At 36.0% G+C, this 22007-nt stretch overlaps 1 protein-coding gene and 1 non-coding gene across 2 annotated transcripts in view; one reads left to right on the top strand and one right to left on the bottom strand.

Annotated features, from left to right (window-relative positions):
* The window catches only part of PPFIA2 (PTPRF interacting protein alpha 2), a 467265-nt gene that overhangs the window by 194017 nt on the left and 251241 nt on the right, over positions 1-22007 (bottom strand). The window contains exon 4 of the mRNA XM_053658775.1: positions 4691-4792. Within this exon, the coding sequence (XP_053514750.1) occupies positions 4691-4792 (102 nt within the window). The remainder of the gene's footprint in view (positions 1-4690; positions 4793-22007) is intronic.
* LOC119058987 (small nucleolar RNA SNORA66) lies at positions 19140-19272 on the top strand. Its single transcript, XR_005084343.2, has one exon. It is a non-coding gene; the product is annotated as a small nucleolar RNA SNORA66 (small nucleolar RNA).

The raw sequence follows: 22007 nt of genomic DNA, 5'->3' as shown, positions 1-22007 counted from the left end.
TGTTTGAGTCCTACATTGAAGTCTCAGTGCTTTGGGGAGGGCATATGTCCTGTCTTATTCACTAGTGTATTTATTTTACAGCATTATAGTCCATTCACAAGTGTGTGTACATGCATCCATGTATGTATACACATGTATCTTTACCTGGTTTTCACTGCTAGGGTCTTTTTTGTTCCCCTCAATTGGATTGTATTCTCTACACATTGAGGAAATATATTTGGAGGAAGTTTATTAACTTGTGTCAATAGGTTGTCAAGAATGAGAAGCTTTTCTTTAGTAATGACAAGTGTCTTTGAACATTTATATAATTCCTTTAGATCAAAATAAAAGTAAGGGTATTATAAAATAGGTTTTGAATTAAGTCTTTAATTTGAATTAACAACAATTAAGTCTTCAAGTTTGTGGCCCATGAGATGAAATTATAGCTATATTGTTTCTTACTGACTCTTGAAATCAAAACTTCTTTTTCAAAGTTATGCAATAGTTACATTCTTAAACATTGTCAGTAATATAACCATCTTTTGATCTTCAGCCACAAAAACAATTGAAACAGTTCCAAAACAACAACAAAAAATTTCTACTCTGATATTAAAAGATAGTAACTATGTTAACATTTTTGGTTTTCCTTCACTTTTTCATTAATTCAAATAATTCTGAAAAATAAAAACTTGCTAAATTTTAGTAATCAATTTGAATAAGTTGAAATAATAGCTGGAATAAGTTATCTTCTGTAAATATAACTTGTCTAAGTATGATCAGAGAAATTTTAGGAATAACAAATTTTGTTTAATCACTTTTTCTATATTTGATCATGTAGAAATATTAAATAATAAATCTTGCTTAAATGTTTATGTAAATACCCACTATAATTTTTGTACAATCAAGAATAACATTAAGAGTATTTTACTTGGATGTCCTCAATTTAATTACTTGAAGCAGCTAGATTTAAGAGCAACTCCAGTGATTTCTTTGATTCACTCATATTTCTTGTTCATTCACTCATATTTCAGGGCAGGAAATCAGGTATTTCTTTAGTGACAAAGTAATAAATGGCCACAACTTTCAGCTTGGTCATCACAATAAATACCTAGTACATTATTTTCCACATAACTGATACAAAAATAAATTACTGAAAAGATTAGGAATGAATTACAAAAAAGAAAAAGAAAAACTTTGCTCTTCCCTAACACAATTTGTTCTATCACATATGATTCATGAATGACATGGGAAAGAGAAATGTGGTTTCTTAAATACACAGCTTGTGGTTAGGCTGAGCAGTGTATTCCCCCGATGTGTCACTTACAAGTCATGCAGCCAGAGGAAAGTTACTGTATTTTTCAGACTATAAGATACATCCCCAACTTTGGGATGAAAAGGGGGTGCATCTTATAGTCCAAATGTAGCTTTACATTGGTGAAATGTTGTGTTATTTGTGTTATTAAATGTTTACCACAATTTTTGCTTCAAAAATTTTTTCTATTTTTGTCTTCTAAAACTTAGGTGCGTTTTATGGTCTAAAAAATATGGTACTTACTATGTTAGTTTTCCCATCAGTGAAATGGGGAAACTGCAATTACCATAAGAATAAATTGAGTTAAACACGTGAATGACTTAAAAAACACTCTGCACATAATTAATTTAGCTATTATGTAATTATCATTATTATTACTTGACATATTAAATAAACTCTATTCAATCAACTCCATTTGCAACTTCTGCTTTCTATTTGGAAGAAAGATATAATTAATTCATATCTCAAATAGGAGTGCCCTTTCTAATCTATTGCTTTTGATGACATTCAAAATTAACACATAACTGTATCCACTTACAATTTCTCTTTGTGGGCTGTTTTTGTGTGTGTGTGTGTTATTTCAATCCATATGTTAACTACTCAAGGTAGAAAGAGAAGAGTCACAATTTATGAAAACCCTGGAAATTAAAACATGGAATTCTGCTTTAAACTTTCTCACAATCTAACACCAATCAAATATTCTGCAGGTGTGAGAAGAAAATACTAGCTTGTTACTTTCTCTCCATGACTAAAATGTAGGTGTTTATGGCAAGAAGAAAAAGACAACACGTAGAAGAAAAAAAATATTTAAAATATATAAAACTGTTGTATTTAGCAACATTTAATAGGAAATTATGGGGAAGAGAGAATATATGTCTAATTTTTCAGCCCTGGATATTTTGGGGGTTGGTGAAGGAGATGAGAGATGGTTATATAAGTTAGGTAGTTGTCATACAATCAGTACTCTGAACAAAAAAAGTTTCTTAAATTTTTTGACATAATCAACAACAAAAATGTTCCATGTAACTGCTTTTAAGGAAGGTAGAAAAATTGTTTCTAGGTGGAAGATGGGCAAAAAAGGTAAAGAGGATGAAGAAGTACAAATTATCAATTATAAAAATGGTCACGGAGCTGTAAAGCAACACAGCACAGGGAATATAGTCACTAGTATTGTAATAACCATGAATGGTGGCACATGAGCACTACCTGGATTGTGGTGCTGACTTCATGAGGTACATAAATGTCTAATCACTATTTTTGCAGCCAGTCAAAAATTACCTGAAATTAACATATTATTGTATATCAATAATGATTTTTAAATAAATTTAAAAAGAAAAATATTTTACAGGTTTATTCACACTTTCAAAGGAATTATTATGACGTTTAAAACCAATTTCTGTTATCCTAATAGAACTAAATATTTGTATTTTGCTCATTTTGATGCCTGAACGGGTATTTTAATATAGCTTGCCTTAGTTCTTTCATTACCTGAGGTTCCTTTGCAGGCACAATAGCCACATGTACTTTTGCATCTCTTGGAATGTAATTTCATGAAAAGAACTGTGGATGCTGTCCCCAAATCTCCTAGTTCTCTGAAATTAGTCACAATCAAGAAAAAACAACACACTCTGCACTGCATTGGTCTACGCTTAGGTAATGTCTCCTTTAAGCTGTAGTAAATCTTGGAGCTGTTTTCATGGATGTAACTTGAATAATTGGGCTTAGAGATAAGGGTCTGGGCTCTGGAGTTATTCTTCCCTCGTTTCAAATCCTTTCCCTGCTATTTATTATGGCAGAACTTTGGGCAAGTTATCTGCCCTTTTCTGAGCTCAGCTGCCCATCTGTAAAATGGGGATGATTATAATACCTCCCAAAAAGGGTTGCAGAAGGCAGTAAGGGGACTGTGGAAAGAAAGGCTGTATAAAGCAGAAATACACAGCTAGTACAAGAGTTTGTGCATTCTAAATATGCGGAATACTTGAAAGCTACCTGGAGGCTTGCATCTCCTTCCATTTTCAGATTCCCGCTCACACTTTTATATTTGGCATATTGTACTACATCAGGGAAGGTAGCCAAAAGTGTTAAAATAGAAAACAATGAAGTGGGGCAGAATAAATATCATGGTAGAAATAAACTTTAAATTTGGTTTTTAAAAAAGTGTACTTAAAAAATTAAGGGTGAGAAAACATATAGAGGAAGAAAGAAACAGAAAAATTAATCTGACTACTCTGACATGATCTAAAACATGATCTAATAACATGAACTAAAGACTGTTCGCTATGTCCTGTTTGAGGCAGTCCGTAAGACGGGCTCAGTAAAAACCCATTCCTGTGTGCACACTGAATGAATTCTCTTTACCATGAAATAAGCCCCCGATGAATAAGGACACAGACTGGGTTGGATCCTGTATTCATTGTTTATGTGATGGCACCTCTCATTAGAAGCATATGCTGCATATGTGCTGGTGAAGCCATCCTTTGTATATTGCTCTCGAAGACCAAGCATAAAATGAATGAATACGTTCACTCTACATTATTTTCTCAGCATACATTTGTTAGAGCTCTAACATTTAAAATATTTTTCACCTACTTCATGTAAAATTGAACTCTATTCACCCCAAAGTGGTTTTTCTCAATGTTCTTTAGTACAAAACTGCTCTCATTTATGGGTTCTATGGCAATTTATATACTTTATGAAAGTTAGTGACTTCATAACTAAAAATACAGAATCACTGATCAAATTCTAAACTTTAATGTTAAATGTCATGAGACTGAAACAACACATAGGTTTCCAAGTGCAGCACAGAGTAAATTCCATCAGTTTCATAAAGTCAGAATTGTCTCCATGACAATCTTCTGAAACAGAAAAGATACACCTCCTCTACCTAGAAGATTTCTGTTCCAGTGGTTTTACATTTTAACACTTAAAAAGTTTTTTTAAATAAATACTTTGCTGGCAGAGGGGAATACCAATGGCATGACACTCCCTGCTAATGCCTCATAACCGAAACTCTGGTCCTCTCTCAAACCTCTCCTGTGACCCATCTCCAGAAGTGGGGTATAGGTCTCCCACTCCAGCACAACTGTTCAAAAGTTTGAAATTCTGTATTGAAATCTAGCCTGCCCTTTTAAAACTGAAAAAAGCAAAGGCTGAAAGGAATAAGAACATTTTCTAAGGCAACATAGTGATTTAGTAGCCAAGACTATAATTTAGGATCCCTGTCTTCTTATTTTGAGCTTTGTAGTATATTGTCCTTTACTTTAAGCAACAGACTCTAAGTGATGTCTACTTATAAAGTCTTTCTGAAGTTTTTAAATGTTTATTTTCATTCACATATAAGAGATAAGGCACTGAACCATATATGGAATCCATTTCAAGCAGAGGTAGTTTTATACTTACTCTTGTATTGTTTCTTTCAGCTTTAAGTTCAGAAATTTCTTCTTCCTTTTCTAGAAGTTGTTCCCTACAGGCATTTAATTCTTTCGTCAGTGCAGCAAATTCCTGAAGGGGAATAAAAATATTTGAAGACACACTTTAGATATAAAAAATGTATTCCAGCAGAAATTTAAAACAATTAAAAGCTAAATGTAAATATAAAGAATGAAAAAAATGACTCAATTGCTTGATGCTATATATTATATATATAATATATAGCTGTTATTAAATTACTTGATTCTAATATTCAAAAATGCTAATCTATAATATTTAACATATACATTTTATTATAATATGCTGTTTAGATGAATGGATAAAAAATTATTTCAAAATGTATCAGATATATCACACTAAACATTAGTGTAATAATATAGAATAATTTGAATTTGGCTAATTGTGTTAACTACTCAACAAATCTTATACTTTTATTTCTATAGAGCAATGTCCTGACTATATATACTAGATTATTAAACAAACAAGCAAACAAACAGTAAATACCATCAACTCCAAGCAAAAAAAATCTTACTCAAAATGCTACTTACATGAAGAATTTTATTTATTTGTGAAGTACATGAAGAGAATGTACCTCTTACGAAAATTATAAATGGACATAAGACTTGGTAACATTATCCAATTGTCTTTTAATTTATGCATAGCTTTTCTTCTCAAATGTAAACTTCATGTGAAATGGAACTTTGACTTCATTACTACACTCTCAATTTCTAAGACGTAATGAGTTTTCAATTAATACTTATTTTCAACCAATATAAACAGGTCATATTGTTGTAAAAAACTGGAAGTTTTGGAGTATTCCTCTACGTGAGAAATGACACTTTGGGGGAATCTTCAATGGCTTTCCTTCTGCAGACGGAGTCAAATGTTACAGGATGGCGCAAAAGCAGCTTTACAGTTGTTAGTACAAAAACACAGAGTTTATTCTTGTCTTACTGATTCATTATTATGTTGTTTTCCGAACTAACAACTCTACACTTACTTTTTCCCCACTGTGTGTACCATATGTGTAATTTTACCACTAGGCAGAGTTTAGAAACAGTAAAAATTCCTTTAAAAGCAGATCAAGAAACAATTTGAATATTCTGCTACTTTCATAAGTAAATACCATCTTAAAATAGTTTTGAAAAATAATAAACAGATCCATATTATCATTAAATCATTTAGTGTAGTCCTTAGTAATAAAACTGATGCTTGTCAAATATTTAAGTATTTGAGAAAACTCAACTGCAGACTGAGAAGCCACTGTCAGAAGATAAAAAATAAAAAACCCAAAACTGGGGGGACAAGTTTGGTTAACCTAACCTCCACAATGGCAAATTTAGTATAAAGTGAATGAATATGATGATTATGCAAGGCTGGGAAAAGTTGAGGCTTTATATTTTTGTTTGCTTCAAACCACTTATTTTGCTGAATTTCTCTGAGTGGCTTCAGCTCAAATGAGTACTTCAAAGGCCTGGAATAGACTTAGAGCTTAAAATCCTGATGACAGAGCCCATTGCTGGAATCACAGATAAGGGCTTTATTCCTTAATCACTGCCAGCTTAAATGCTATTGATATTCCCTGATATATTATTTAAGTTTTGCATGGAAATAAATAAATAGAAAACAATAAACATTTCCACAAAAATGAAACCTTAGATAAACCCCATAGTTTTGATAGAGAAAAAAAGAAAATCAACAAAGATTTTGTATTGTGTGTTATTAATATATAATCACTAAAACATAAACCAATACTTATGAATATTATAAGATGAAACATAAATATGCATACTTAACATACCAATTTTAAGAAACATATATCTGGGTTGACCTTTATGGATATTTAACTTGCTTTGGACACAAAGATAAAAAAATCAAAAAGAATTGGATATTTCCTGGTGGTGAAATAATGTGAATTTTTTGCTTCTCTTGTGTATTTCTATTGTCAAACTCTCTACATTAGAGAAAAATGCTTTTATGCCTAGACAATAAGAGAAAATGTAACTCTGTATGTGCAATTAGGTATTCAAAACTGAGTGATGGTGTGTCCATGTAGATTCATCCACTGTAAGAAATGAACCGCTTGACGGAAATTAGTCAAGATGCTACCGAGGCCAAATGACTTTGCATGTTTTATTTATTATTATGGCACTGATTATGAGCAAGCTATTCAGTGACTCTATGTATTAAAATTAGACTTACACTTACTGACTTCTTGCAAATTTCAGGCATTTCTTGCACACTCATTATCTCATCTTGCTATCTAAAGCATGAGGGAGACTCACTCCCATTTTATGGGGAGCAAACTGAATTAGTAAGAATTTAGTCCACATTCCCAAGCAAGCCACAGAGTGAGTTAGACTGTGAACATGGTTCTCCAGACTGTCTACAGCTTTTCCTCTGTACCATTTTGACCTTAACTGTTGATCAGGTTTATCTGATTTGGATTTAGAGTGCATTTAGCAATAGTCTTCTTTTATTACCTAAAGAATTAGAAACCATTACTTACAATTATTACCCTGCATAATCTTTCTTAGTTAGTCCAAAGCCAGGGTGGGGAACTAGGAGGCCCAACCCAGGGCACTTCTTCCATCCTGAGCAACAAGTATTAGACAAGCACATGCAGCATCTCTGGGACTGCAATAGACGCAGACGCCTCACACGGAGTTATGTATCCAATTATTTTACACTTTTCCTCTGACATTTCTCTCTTCTGCACCTACTTTTTAAGTCTTACTGTAAATAACAGAGTTCTATATCATCTTTCATGAGATAAGAACAGCAAATATAATTGACTTTGACTGAGCCCTTACAATACGCCAGTCACTCTGTGAAGCAATTTATATTGATTATCTAATTAATCCTAATAAAACTCTGAAAAACACAACACCTCACGTAAAAAAAACAACTACTATATACTCTTACCATATAATCCAGCCATCTTACTCATTGGTATTTGCCCCAAAGAGTTGAGAAATATTTACACAAAAACCTTCACATGGGTGTTTATCGCAGATTTACATCATAATTGCCCAAACTTGGAAGCAACCAAGGTGCCCTTCACTAGGTTAACAAATAAATAAACCATGCTATATCTGTAACAGGGAGCAGCCAAAGTGGGGGCCCCAAATGGGGATTTGTAATGGGGTCCAGAACTCAGGGTATCCAGGAAATATTAGAGAAAAATATATATATGATGTCCTCACCCCCACCAGTCTGAGCTGGGGGAAGGGACACATGGAGCAGGGCCATTGGGAGCTGTTTTGCATAGCAACAACTTTGTAGCTAACCTCTCCCAGTGTTGTTTAACATATCTATAACCTTTAACTGGTTTCATAGATATGTTAAATAACTGTGGCCATTGCTTTGAGCCAGGGTGATGGGAGTGACTTCTACCCAGGATGTAACTAGGAAGCAACTCCCCCTGGTTACAGCTCCTGCATGAGTGAGAGCTTGAAGATGGTTGACTCCATGCCATGGGGCCATCCTTACTCAGACTTACTATGGCAGCCCAGTAAAGATGAAGAATATAGGAATGCTGGCAGGCATAACTGATTGTGGGAGGAGTTAGAAATGGGGCTGCAGAGAAAGGTTCACCCAGGGATTTAAACCAAGGGGCAGCAGCTGTACCAGGAGACGACCGCGCAGCTTTGGCGGAGTTGCTTGGGACCCCGCGGCTTGGGTGAGAGTAGGACTGTGAGGCTTTGGGATGCTCCCTTTTGCCACGTGACTTAGGAAGCAGGAGAGGCTTTGCCTGGAAGAAAGAGGGTGAACGGACTCTTGCTGGTGGGCTATGAGAAGGTGCCACATGACTTTAGATTAACTTCAGATCATGGCGGTGACACAGCTGATGGTGACAGGAGCCTAAATCATGGACTCCTACTTCTTTTCCTGAGATCCAGTACCCAGGCTGGGCAAAGGGGAGAAGGACTGTGTGCATTTGTGGGTATTCTAAAGAACTTTAGTATTTTAATGAAGACATTAAGTCATTGTTCTAAGTCTGTGTAACTTTTAAATAAATAATCCCTTTCCTTTTTACCAATCTCTGGCATTGAGAGACATCTTTCCTCTGGCAGTGGGCAAAGTGAACCTAGTACAGGGGAGGAACCCCCAGAGAAAAAGGGGGGGTCATTTTGGTAATAGTATATCATACACTGCCACCCCCAGGTCTGTTCTGTAACATATCCACTGAAAAGAAGATTATTAAGTGCTAAAAAGGAATGAGCTATCCAGCCAGGAAAGAAACATGGAGGAACTTTAAATGCATATTGCTAAGTGAAAGCAACCACACTGAAAAAAAGCCTATATTCTGTGTGATTCCAACTACATGACATTCTGAAAAAAATAATGGAACTACAAAGACAGTAAAAAGATCCACGGTTGTCAGGAGTGCTGTGGGGGGGTCAAGTGATAAGAGGACCCAGCACAGAAGATTTTAGGACAGTGGAATACTCTGTGTGATATCACAATACATAGAGTCTTATACATTTTAAAAACAGATAGAACGTACAACACCAAGAGTGAACCATGCTATAAACTATGGACTTAGGGTGATGACGTCTCAATGTAGATTCATCAACTATTAGAAATGTACCACTCCGATGGGGGGATGATTTAATGAGGGAGGCTAGGCATGTGTGGTTACAGGGTACCTTCATCTAAAAGGCTCCATACCTGCCTTTCACTTTTGTTGTGAACTTAAAACTGCTCTAAGAATATACATTTTATTATTTTAATTTCAGAAGTTATTTCCTGTAGGCCTACAGAGGCCTACAAAAGTTATTTCCCCAAAGTTCAGCACAATAGATGGTCCAGCAGCCCTGAGCTTAGCATTTTGTATGAATTACTTAATCTCTTTTTTTACTTTGAAGATAAAGATACTGAAGCTTAGCATGGATGAATAAATTGCTCAAGGTCACACAGTTTCAAATAATCCACCTTATTCCAAAACTCTTTAATTCCTAAAACACTGTCTCCTTCTCGCTGAAAATGAAAAATCATCAAATTCCTTAACTGCACAAATTATATAAATTTATCATTCCTCTAATTACCCATCCACCCATACAATATTTATTAATTTATTAATTAATTAAGCGCCTACTACATACCAGATCCTTGCTAGGTGCTGAAGATACAGAGATAACTTAGACATGGTTGTTGTACTTGACCCCAAAGAGCTTTCATAATTCGCATTTGAGACACATTAGGGATTTCCATCACCAACAAGCACTCAAAACTCACCACCAAAGTACTGCACCCAGAGAAATATTGTATGTTTAAAAAACACTGTTGATATACTGACCGTCTAAAACCTCTTTTTTTAAAGGTGTATCTTCTGCATCTACCAAAGATTTTTCTTCCTGTTTTTATTTCCCCCTTTCCATTTTTTTCATCTCTTGATTTCATTTTCTTTCACAAATTATTTCCTTTACCTAGAATATTCTTACCCGTCAACCACCTTGCCTAATTGATTCTGAAAGCACCAGCTTAGCTTGTTAATGCTCTATAATCCTGTTCAAAATCTAGCAATGCACTCATGGTATTGCTTTTATTTAAACGGAGTTATGTGTTCATCTCCTCCAAGTAAACATTATAGTTCTTTAAGGCAAGGTTGCTGTCTCATTTATTTTTATATCCTCAGGACTTTATATAGTTCCTGACAAATTATATATACTCAACAAAGCTTTGTTGTAACAGTTAGTGAATGGTTCACTTTCCCTAAACTTTTTTATTTTAATACCAAAGCAATTTTTAAAAGATGTAATTAAGTAGAGTTATTGTTTTTCTGAGTGACATTATTAAAATTTGCTCAATATATAACATGTCTGATATTCGTTTTATTTTGTAGTTGTTACTTTTGTTTATATCTGCAATATTCTATACTATATTCTACACAACAATGACATTACTATCTGCTAGGTTTTATTTGCATGTATATAAAGTGATATTATTGCTCCTAATGCCTTGTGAATTTGGATTTATCATTTGTTTGTTGGATATACTATATTGGTCTTAAATCTTTTTGAAAGTAAAAATACACATTTAACCCCTATGTTATTTCTCTAGTCTTTTTTCCCTCAAAATATAATCTATAGAACAGTATTTCCACAGGATACCCAGAAAAAAATTCAGAGTCAAATGGATTTGGAAAATAATATTTGCTAACTTTTGCTCTTGTATATCTACTACAGGTATCAGAATATAAGAGAATATGAGTAAAGTTGGTTTTGTTGTCAAGAATTGGGAACAACTGAATTTCCATCTACCATAAAATAGTTGAATAAAATGTACTAAGTACACATAAGGAATACTAATAAGTAGCCTAGATCTTCATATAACAGCATCAAAAGATTTCAAAAATATAACTTATAGTAAAAATGGTATGAAACATAAAACAGTGTGCACAACACAGAGTATTGTAAGAAGCTGAAAACAGTGCGAGACAAACGATAGAAGAAAACTTCATTTGGACCTCACCATGTCTGAATTCAAAGGAGCTGAGTTTGCTTTGACTCACTGAGACAGGAGTCGTACGTAGATCAGTTACCAACAACAAATTATACTCAGTAACATTTTGGGCTAATCATGTTGTTCCCCAACCATAGTCTGCCAAAATTCTTACTTTGCCCAAGGACCAAAATTACTTTCCCTACTCTGTATTTTTTCCTTGGAATTTTAAAGAGTGGTCAGGACACACAGTACCCACAGACCAAAGGGAATGTCCTGTTCCTTCTCAACATGCACTTGTGCACACCACACACACATTCACATGAGCAGTCCCCGTGTATTGGGCACTACTGTAAGTGCAAGGGAGGTGGTGGTAAAGGAAGCAAGTTAAAGTCCCTGAACTCAGTAAGTTCTTAGTAAATGGTAAATGTGCTCAGGCATTCACCACTCAAACTTTTTACTCAGGAGTGGATCATTTTTAGCTACATCAATCCCTCTCAATTCTAACTCAACTCACGTTGTAGAGCACTCTTTCCTTAAAAAATAGAACAAAATAAAATGGCTATTTTTCAATAGTCATCTAATCGTCTTATGCTCCTGATTATACAAGTCTCTTAAATTATATAAAATCTAACGTTGCTCAATTCCAGCTACATTTTTAGTATTACTGCTATTCTCCCCTGCCCTTCTTAAGGTGAGTTAGGTGTTGTTTACTGAGCATTTTTTATAGGCCAGGGATGTTGGTAGAAACTTGACATCAGTTATATGATTTAGTCCTCATGGCATCCTTATTATTCACAGTGCAGAGATGAGAAAACTTAGATAAAAGGGTTTAACTGTAACAAGGATCATGCTAGTTCTTGGCAATGTCAGGGCTCCTGTCAACATCGCTCAGGTTTTCAAGTTCTACCTAGGGCACAAGTAACCTCTTTATCGCTATGGTGATTTCATTTCTGCATGCTAACTGTGAACTATGTGTGAATCCAAGCTAAGGTGAACTTGAGTAATTAAAGTGGCTAAACTGCTAATTCTCCAAATAATAGCCTTTAGGTCAGTGGGTTATTCTCAGTGGTTTACATAAACATTCTTTTGCCTTGGTCCCCATGTGTTATTCTCAAAGAGAAAAACAAAAGGGCAAAGTAAAGACTCACTCGGTTCCTGTGCTTATTTAGATTTTGTAGAAGTCACCTGGTCAGAAGAGTGTATGGACTCAGAGCTTCGTCTGGCCATCCTTCCTCTTCTCCTCATGCCTCTCTGTACCCAGTAAATCACTACAGCCTACCAGGCCGCCCATCTTGGCACAGATGTAGAACACTCTATTTTTATACATGCTTACCATTAAGTCCATTTTCTGATATTTAATATTAAATATAGAAGAACTAAAAGGGACTGTTGATTTCCCTGACTCTTTACAGAATGGTGTGCTAACTCGAGGTTTATTTGAGGGTGGGGGGATATATTTCTCATTAATGAAAGGTTTGAAAGGCCTTGATTTAATAGGTGAGTCCACACCTCAGAAAAGCAGGTCAGGAAAAGCTGCATGACAGGAGGGAAAATCGACCTTTTAATTCCAAGTCATTGACACCAGATAGCAGCTTCCAGAGAAATCTATGCCAGTTCACTCATCATAATTACAGTTGTAACACTCTTTACCTAGCAAAACAATCTGCGTTCTCTAATCTTGTGGGTCACTAAACCGATAAACTGACAAGGCCTTGCATCTGCAGCCATACACCTCAGTGAGTCCTGGATGAAGCCTCAGGAGGGCAAACCAGCCTGAGAGAGAAGAGAAAAAACGAAGGGTGAGCTGGCATTCAGCTTCACTGAGCACCACCAACACCCTCACCAACCACAAAAAAGCATCTTTTAAGTTTATTCTCTAACCATCTAACATTTGTGCAAGTCAAAAATAGCTCCGAGGAAAGCATATGGCATGGAAGCATGCTGACTTGACCATCCAGCGCTCAACTCAGACAAAATTAACTACTTCAAAATGTTTTTATGATGACTTCCCTGTGCTATGCTCCAAACTATATTTTGGTGTCTCCTCTTTCAAAAATTGAAAATTCTTCCACCAATTCTATTTGTAATACTCAGTAGAAAAATTTAGATTTTAAATCGATATATTTTTGGATGAAATGGCACACAAAAAAATTTCCATGTATAAAATATGAACACCAATCCCCACACCCCAGGACATTACTTCCTAGAACAAATTAATAACAGAAGTAATACATTGAAGAGATGAAAACAAAACAAAAGATATATATTCCTTACATTTTATATGTGTATATATCTCAGGATATTAGTTTATAAATTCACAAGAGACTTAAGAAACTTAGTTTAGAAATCATTTAGTTTGGAAACAAAGCAGCATTTGTTTCAAAACCCCATCATGTGTGTGTATGTAATTTGTGCTATATCATGTTATGTAATCTAATGCAGTGTTAATGACCTCTGGTCTTATAATTGCCTCCCAGATTTGCATGAGTTCAGGATAAACTGTCATCCAAAATTACTGTGTGACACAGCCATGTCTCATGGTCAGCCCTGGGCTAGACAGCTCCTAGGCAGAACCACCTGCATAGCTAATACAATCTGACAGCCACAACTGGACTCCTAGAGTTGCACCAAAATTGTCGAATAAGGATGCTCAATTTTAAAGGAAAATGAGATTTAAAATTGATGCAAATAATACTTTGTGCCCCCTTGATTTTCTATATATCCATATTCTAATGAGAATTGTTCTTCCTCTAAGACTGCACAGTAGAAGATGATCTTAGTGCATTAGTAATGACCTGAAACATGGAAGTCTGTTTAAAATCGAACATGTTATGATGATCATTTTATGGTATGTGAACATAGGTATTGAGTAACTTGTTTTAAAATATCTCTAGTCAAGGTAACTGGAATCAAAAGTCCCCCCCCCAAAATATGGACGCTTGTTGAACTCAAACATGGGTGCTGCCAGGCAGCCTCAGGCTGTCTGACCTCCGCCCCCCCCCATTTGTGTCCCTAGCAGGCTTCATTCACTGCCCTCCCATGGAAATGTGCCCCTTTTACATCTCAGCCCCACTCTGCTTTCCGGCTTGAATTTGTCAATATGTGTTCAGAGCGGCACCACGTATCAGGTGCTCTTTAACAGCAACTGTTAGAGAAGATTCGTCTTTGTTGCTGAATACTGCAGGGCAGGAAATGCTGTCACAAAGTTTGTGGGAACATATGTAGAGGCAAGTTAATTTTTCAGTATCCCCAAATCAACATCATGACTTCTGCAGGTCCTGGGTATTTTTTGCCTTGTGGGTCCCTTCATTCATAGGAAATATTAGAAACTTTATTTTATTACTCTACTGATAAAGAGATAAATGTAATCCAGACTGGTTTCTATTCATTTTCTTGTTTTAATTTTAAAGCTGACTGAAACATTTGATGGTACTTGAAAAGTAGTATGAGCCCTAAACAGTGCTTTCACTGTACCTAATGGGTAAATTGGCCTTAAACTCTGCCTCCTCCAGGAAGTCACATGCATTGTGGTCCAAACAGCACCGATTTCAGGATGAAACAGAGCCGGGTTCCCATCTAGCTTCAGCTGTTAAGTCCAGTTGTCTTTCTGGGAAAGTTTTCTTACTGGATGGATGCAGGTAAAGAGTCAGTAGTCATACTTCTTGGTATTTACCCCCAAAATTGAAAACATATCCATAAAAAACCTGTACATAGATGTTATAGCAACTTATTCATAGTTGCCAAAATCTGGAAGTAACCAAGATGTCCTTCAATAGGTAAGTGGGTAAATAAACTGTGATACATCTATAAAACGGGATATTATTCAGTGTTAAAAGGAAATAAGCTACCAAGCCATGAGAAAACATGGAGGAACCCAAAATGCATGGTACTAAGTGAAAGAAGCCAATCTGAAAAGGCTTCACTGCATGATTTCAATTATGTTACATTCTGGAAAAGTTAAAACTATGGAGACATAGTGGTTGTCAGGGGTTGAGTCAGAGGGGTTTGGGATGAATAGGTGAAATGCAGAGGATCTTTTAAAGGATTTTATTTATTCTCAGAGTAGAAGGAAAGGAGAAAGAGAGGGACAGAAACATCAAAATGTGGTTGCCTCTCACACACCCCCCACTGGGGACCTGGTCTGAAACCCAGGCATGTGCCCTGACTGTGAACCGAACTGGTGACCATTTGGTTTGCAGGCCTGTGCTCAATCCACTGAGCCACACCAGCTAGGACAGAGTGCAAAGGATTTTTAAGGCAATGAAAATACTTTGTATGATACTATAATGATAGATACACTCCATTATACATTTTTCTGTGCCCATAGAATATGTAACACTGAGAGTGAACCATAATGAAAACTATGGACTTCGGCTTGTAAAGATATATCAATGCAGGCCCGTAAGTTGTAGGAAGTATATCATCTGGTGGGGGATGTTCATAATGAAGGAGGCTATGCATGTGTGAGGGCAGTTGGTACGTAGAAAATCTATGCAGCTTCCTCCCAATATTGCTGTAAATCTAAACTGCTCTAAAAAAATAAAGTCTTAAAGTACAAAAAATGAGATCCTTAGTATAAATGTGACTAGCATAGTTGCTGATTATAATAGATCCAATAGATACACACTGAATAATTTTTTTACCTACTTATAGTTATTCCACATACAATTTTGTTTTCTTCCAACATCCATTTTCCCATATGAGGATAATATATTTCATTAGGTGCTTCAAAAAATACAAACATGCACTTTTTTCATTAATAGTAACTGAAATCTAACTCTAGAGTCGCATAACTGACTTAAATAAATAACGTATCATAAACCTCATTGTGAAGTATCTCTCACTTTGAAGGAGAAGATCTTAATATAACTCCTAATAATAAATCAGGGACAGTACGTTTGCTCTGAAGAGTAATGATAAAGAAAGAAGGGTCCTACTGTAACATTAGTAGACTAGCATGTTTAAAATGATTAACATTAATATACTAGAGTAAAAATACTCAGCACATTTGATAAGAGAAAATGGCTTATTGTACTCCTTTGCTCCTTTGTACTTAGTAAATTCTTACTGATCAATTAATTAGGTTTATATTACTTAGAAAACATAAAATAACACTCCATATTCTTTTACAAAAAGAAGGCATCATATTAATGTCAATAAAGATAGAAATTATGGGAAAATTCTCTGGACATCATAACACTGTTCTTAAAGGTCCCTCTAGAGCACATGTCTCCAACCTTACCTGCTATTATTCCCTCCACATGTGTCTGATTGCATCTATTACTAGCCTGGGGCTCACACAGCTCTAAAGCTTTTGTCTATAATTTGAAATAAAATGGCAGGATAAAACACATTGGACAAGTTTTCAGTGAACTCTTATATGGGTTGTTATGAGATGGCCTTGGAGAGGAGCCCAGCTGCCCATTCTGCCCAGAATCCAGGGTTATAACCTGGAGCCTACCCAGGGGAGTAGGATGGACAATGTTGAATGAAGACTCCTCTCCTTTGGGCCTCTGGCCTTTTGTTTGAGTAGCATCTCAAATCCTAAATTTGAGCAGCTCCTCTAATTTCTAAATCTTGTCACTGTGTATGTGAATACTAGATTGAGAAAGACAAACTCAGTGGCCTAGACTCAATACTGAAGTTATTCACTTCAAGTATTCTATCCTTTTAACCTGCTCCAGCTTCCCCTATGCTTTTCTCCAAAAGAGAGAAGCCATTAGGCCCAATCTTATGGTATCAGACATAGGAAATAAGAGAGGAAGATTCTAAAAAGAAATAACTAACAGAGCAACCATGCCCTCTAGTTCTGTAACCCAGTTAAAGATATTGTCCTTAATCTTGACTCTTTATAAAGAGATGAAAAATATCTGTTATCTCTACCAATGGCCAAAAGATATTTTTTGCTTTTTTAATGGTTGAAGCATTTAAAAAAAATTTAAAGTCAACATTCTAATACATTAGTAAAGTCACCTGGCTCAGTAAACACTGTAGCTGAAGCATGCCAGGGCTGAGCCACTGCCAACCGAAAAGTCTGTTGGCAGATAAAGCCAATTCTCAACAGCTCTGACAGTGTAAAGCAGGAGGCATGTTTGACAAGATGCTGCATATTAATTTCAAAGGCTTTAGCATCTGTTTAGGTAACACCTGCTGTGGCGAACACTCCCAGGCACACAAAATAGCATCCAAATAAAATATTTAAATCTCCCAACAAAGCCCAACAAGGCTCAAACTCTAAACAAAACGAAATCTTGTCTCTCTAGCAATCATCAGACATATAACCAAAAATACTTGGGCTAGGCCATTGTTTGCTATTCACTGAGTTATAATGTTGTCATGGGTGCCACGGAAGTTGTAAAGTCTATCAGAATACGCTGTCCCACCGTGGAGAATTTTACTGTGTATAGTAGAGTCTAGAAGAGTTGAACACGGATCAGAGGGTAACATTTTGTGTTCCATTACTTCATATTACCATTAGAATTAAAGCATAATTTGTCAATGGGGAGAGGGGATTGTATCAAATAACAGAAAATCAAGTGATAGAAAAGGAAGAGCTGGCGGGGCTCCTCTAAACAGGCTCTGTCAGAAGGGGAGTCCAGTCTCAATGATTGTGGTCATCTGGGAAGAGGGGTAGAAACAAGTGTATGTGTGCTCTGGAATTGTGAGGACACACTAACATGACACTGTGCCATCACATGTTCCAATAATGTAATATGTTCTGAGTCTTTAAATACTGAGGAATGTTTTTAGAATAATTTAATTTTTTGGTGGAGTTTTCTTCAGAGAAGAAACTTGTCCTTGTCAGCCCAGTCCAGATGCCAGTTCAGCTCGACAATTCTATGACTTACTATAAGTTAACAAATTGACATTCTGATCACTTTGTTTCCTGATTCCCTGAAATATCCAGTGCTAACATGTAGAAGATCCTGTAATATTTTCAGACATTATAATGTATATAAGGATGAAAATACATAGTAAATAAAGGAAACTGAAAAATTAAAATAAAACATTCTAATGTGTTCATGGAGCCGTGTACAGGGTGCTCAGAAAGCACAGCACAGGTTAACTAACCCATATAGTGGGCGTGTGTGTGCAGGGGGCACCTAACATTAAGGGAACAACGGCATGAACGACTTCTGAACAAGCCTAAGTACACTAAAATTGTAACGCTCTTACTAAAAACCATAAAGGTAAGTTGTAACCTTGCATTAGATAATGGTCTCTTAGATATGAATCTAAAAGCCCAAGAAACACAAGAAGAAATAGATCAAATGGATACCATTTATTATATATAGCCTGAATTGTGCTTCAACAAATTCATGTGTTTAAACCTTGACTTCCAATGTAATGGTATTTGGAGGTGGGGCCTTGGAGAGGGATTTAAGTTTAGATAAAGTGATAAGGGTGGGGTCCTCGTGATGGGATTATTGCCTTTAAAAGTAGAGGAAAAGACACCAGATTGCTCTCTGCCACATGAGGACATGGACAGAATGTAGCACTCCACAAAGCAGTGGCATGGGTATACAAGCCCATTCACTGGCAAACCAGCACCTGAAAGGGCACAATGTGCTTTTACATAGCAGGGGAAGTGACTGAAAGTTGGCCAAGAGCCGAGCAAGCAGCATTGTTCCCTCCAGGACCTGTTCCCCACATATAGTGCCCAAACCCAGCCCCTTGGTTGCCCTGCCCTGGCAAACACCTAAGGCTCTGCTCCTTAAAATGTAACAGGCACACTGAGACAAATTGATGTGACCCAAATGAAAGAACAGAGCCAAGCTCCAGAAAAAAATAAAACTAAATAATGAAGAGATAGCCAACCTATCAGACGCAGAGTTCAAAACACTGGTAACCAGGTTGTTCATAGAAATGGTTGAGCATGGTTGCAAGATAGAGGGAAAAAATCAAAGCTATGCAAAGTGAAATAAAAAATATATATACAGGAAATCAATGGTGAAAGGAAGGAAATAGGATGCAAACTTGATCACTAACTCTGCATGATGTTGCAGAAGTGAAGGGAACCAGGTTTGCTAAAGTAATTGTGGTGATAGAAATGTATTGGCCTCAGAAGCTACTGAAGTGGTCCATTCTATCCTAGGACAGTGTAAAAATAAATAAATAAAATAAATAAAAAAGAAAAAAAAGAAAATCAGGACTCAAATCAATGATTTGGAGCAGAAAGAAGAAATAAACATTTAACCAGAACAGAATGAAGAAATAAGAACTTTAAAAAATAAGGAGAGGCTTAGAGACCTTGAAGACAACTTTAAATATTCCAACATCTGAATCACAGGGGTGCCAGAAGGAGAAGAGGAAGAGCAAGAAATTGAAAACTTATTTCAAAAAATAATGAAGGGAACTTCCCCAATCTGGCAAAGGAAATAGAGTTCCAGGAAGTCCAGGACGCTCAGAGAGTCCCAAAGAAGTTGGACCCAAGGAAGTACACACCAAGGCACATCATAATTACATTACCCAAGATTAAAGATAAAGAGAGAATCTTAAAGGTAGAAAGAGGAAAGTAGTCAATTATCTACAAAGGAGTTCCCAAAAGACTAGCAGCTGATTTCTCCAAAGAAACCTTGCAGGTAAGAAGGGGCTAGAAAGAAATATTCAAAATCATGGAAGGCAAGGATCTATATCCAAGATTACTCTATTCAGCAAAGCTTTCATTTAGAATGGAAGGGTGGATAAAGTGCTTCCCACATGAGATCAAATTCAAAAAGTTCATCATCCCCAAGTCCATATTATATGAAATGTTAAAGGGACTTATCTAAGAAAAAAGGTGATAAAAATATAAACAGTAAAATGACAACAAACTCACAATCATTAGCAACTGAATCTAAAAACAACAAAATCAAAACAAACTAAGCAAACAACTAGAATGGGATAGAATCACAGAAATGGAGATCACATGGAGGGTTATCAGCATGGATTGGGAGAAGGGAGAGGGTGGAAAAGTAATAGGGAATAAGAAGTATAAATGGTAGGGACAAAATAGACAGGAGGAGGTTAATAGTAAGGAAATGGAGAAGCCAAAGAACTTACATGTATAACCCATGGGCATGAACTAAGAAGGGGGAATGCTGGTGGGAGGGGGCATAAGGTACAGGGGAATAAAGGGGAGAAAAAAATGAGACAATTGCAATAGTATAATCAATGAAATATACTTAAAAAAGTAGCAGTGTATAAGCCATGATGAGGACTTGGCCAGGGTGACATACTGAATACAGACTTTCGGCCACCAGAACTGTGAGAAAATAGATCTGTTTAAGCCAATCAGTCTATGGTATTTTGTTATGAAAGCCTGAGATGACTAATGCACCATCAAAATGGATAATCTTTGCACTTCAATGACCCAGAAAGTAAAAACACAACCCATAGAATGAGAGAAAAAGTTTTCCAATCATATATCTTATAATAAGAATTTGTTTGTAGACTATGTAAATACCTCTTACAACTAACTAATAAAAAGGCAAATAACCCAATTCAAAATAATCAAAAGACCTGAATAGATAATTTTGCAAAGATATATAAATTGCCAACAAGCAAATAACATTTTCAATATCACTAAGCATCAGAGAAATAACAAATCAAAATGACAGTGAGATATGACTACATTATGACCTCATTATATGATGCTCTAATGATGAAGATAAAGAATGTGTTGGTAAGAACATGAAGAAGCCCCTGCACTGCTGCTGGGAATGGAAAGTGACACAACTGCTTTGAAAAAGCATCCTGCAGTGCCTCAAATGGTACAAATAGAGTTATCATATGACCTAGCAATTTCACTATTAGGAATAAATCCAAGAAAATTGAAAGCATGTCCACACAGAAACTTGCATACGGATGTTCATGTCAATGTTTTTCCTTAAAGCTAAAGTTGAAGACAATTGAAGAATGGTTTAAAACATGTAGTATATATAATGGAATACTATTCAGAAACAAAAGAACTAAAGTCTTGATACATGCTATAGCCTACATGAGACTTGAAAATATTATACTGCTGAAGGAGCCAGTCACAAAGGACAATGTATTATATAATTCCATTAGTATGAAATGTACAGAATGGGTAAATATGTAGGAACAGAAAGTAAATTAGTGGTAGCTAGGGCTATAAGGGAAGATGGTAGATTGGAGCAGGTGACAGTTAAGGGGTATGATATTTCTTTTGGATGAATAAAATGGCATGTGGATGATATTTCAATAAAGCTATTTTTAAAAGGCAATTTCACCCTGGCTGGTGTGGCTAAGTTGTTTGGAGCATTGTCTGTAAACCAAAAGGTCACAGGTTCAGTTTCCAGTCTGGGCACATGCCTGGGATATGGGTTCAGTCCCTGGTTGTGGCATGTATGAGAGTCAACCGATCGATGTCTCTCTCTCACATCAATGTTTCTCTCCATCTCTCTCCCTCCCTTCCCTTCTCTCTGGAATCAATGAGCATGTCCTCAAGTAAGGATAAATACATACACACATACATACATATATACATACATATATACATACATACATATTTGAAGGACAGTTTAGTATAGATGCAGCAAGTGTAAGCAATGCTAACTATTGTGGTTTTGATAAAGGACAATGGGAACCATGGAAATGATTTAAGAAAATGAAGATTTTTAACTGTATTGTTCTTGTAAATTCATCAACCCCTCAGAGACACTGAAAACACCAGATTTCTGACTTGGTAAGCTAAGAGGCGAATTCTGCACCTTGCTAAACTTGTCAAGATAGTGCCACCCTGGCACTCCGTCTTCTCGTGGACCCCCAGTTCTTTCAACTTCAACAGCATTTGTTTCTTGTTACCACAGGAATTTTCATTCCTATTCTCACCATC

Source organism: Artibeus jamaicensis, unplaced genomic scaffold (assembly GCF_021234435.1).
Source record: "Artibeus jamaicensis isolate MK-2021 breed Jamaican fruit bat unplaced genomic scaffold, CSHL_Jam_final scaffold_584, whole genome shotgun sequence".
Classification (NCBI taxonomy): Eukaryota; Metazoa; Chordata; class Mammalia; order Chiroptera; family Phyllostomidae; genus Artibeus; species Artibeus jamaicensis.
Note: the sequence above shows the minus strand (reverse complement) of the source record. Positions and strands in the feature narration are given on the sequence as shown.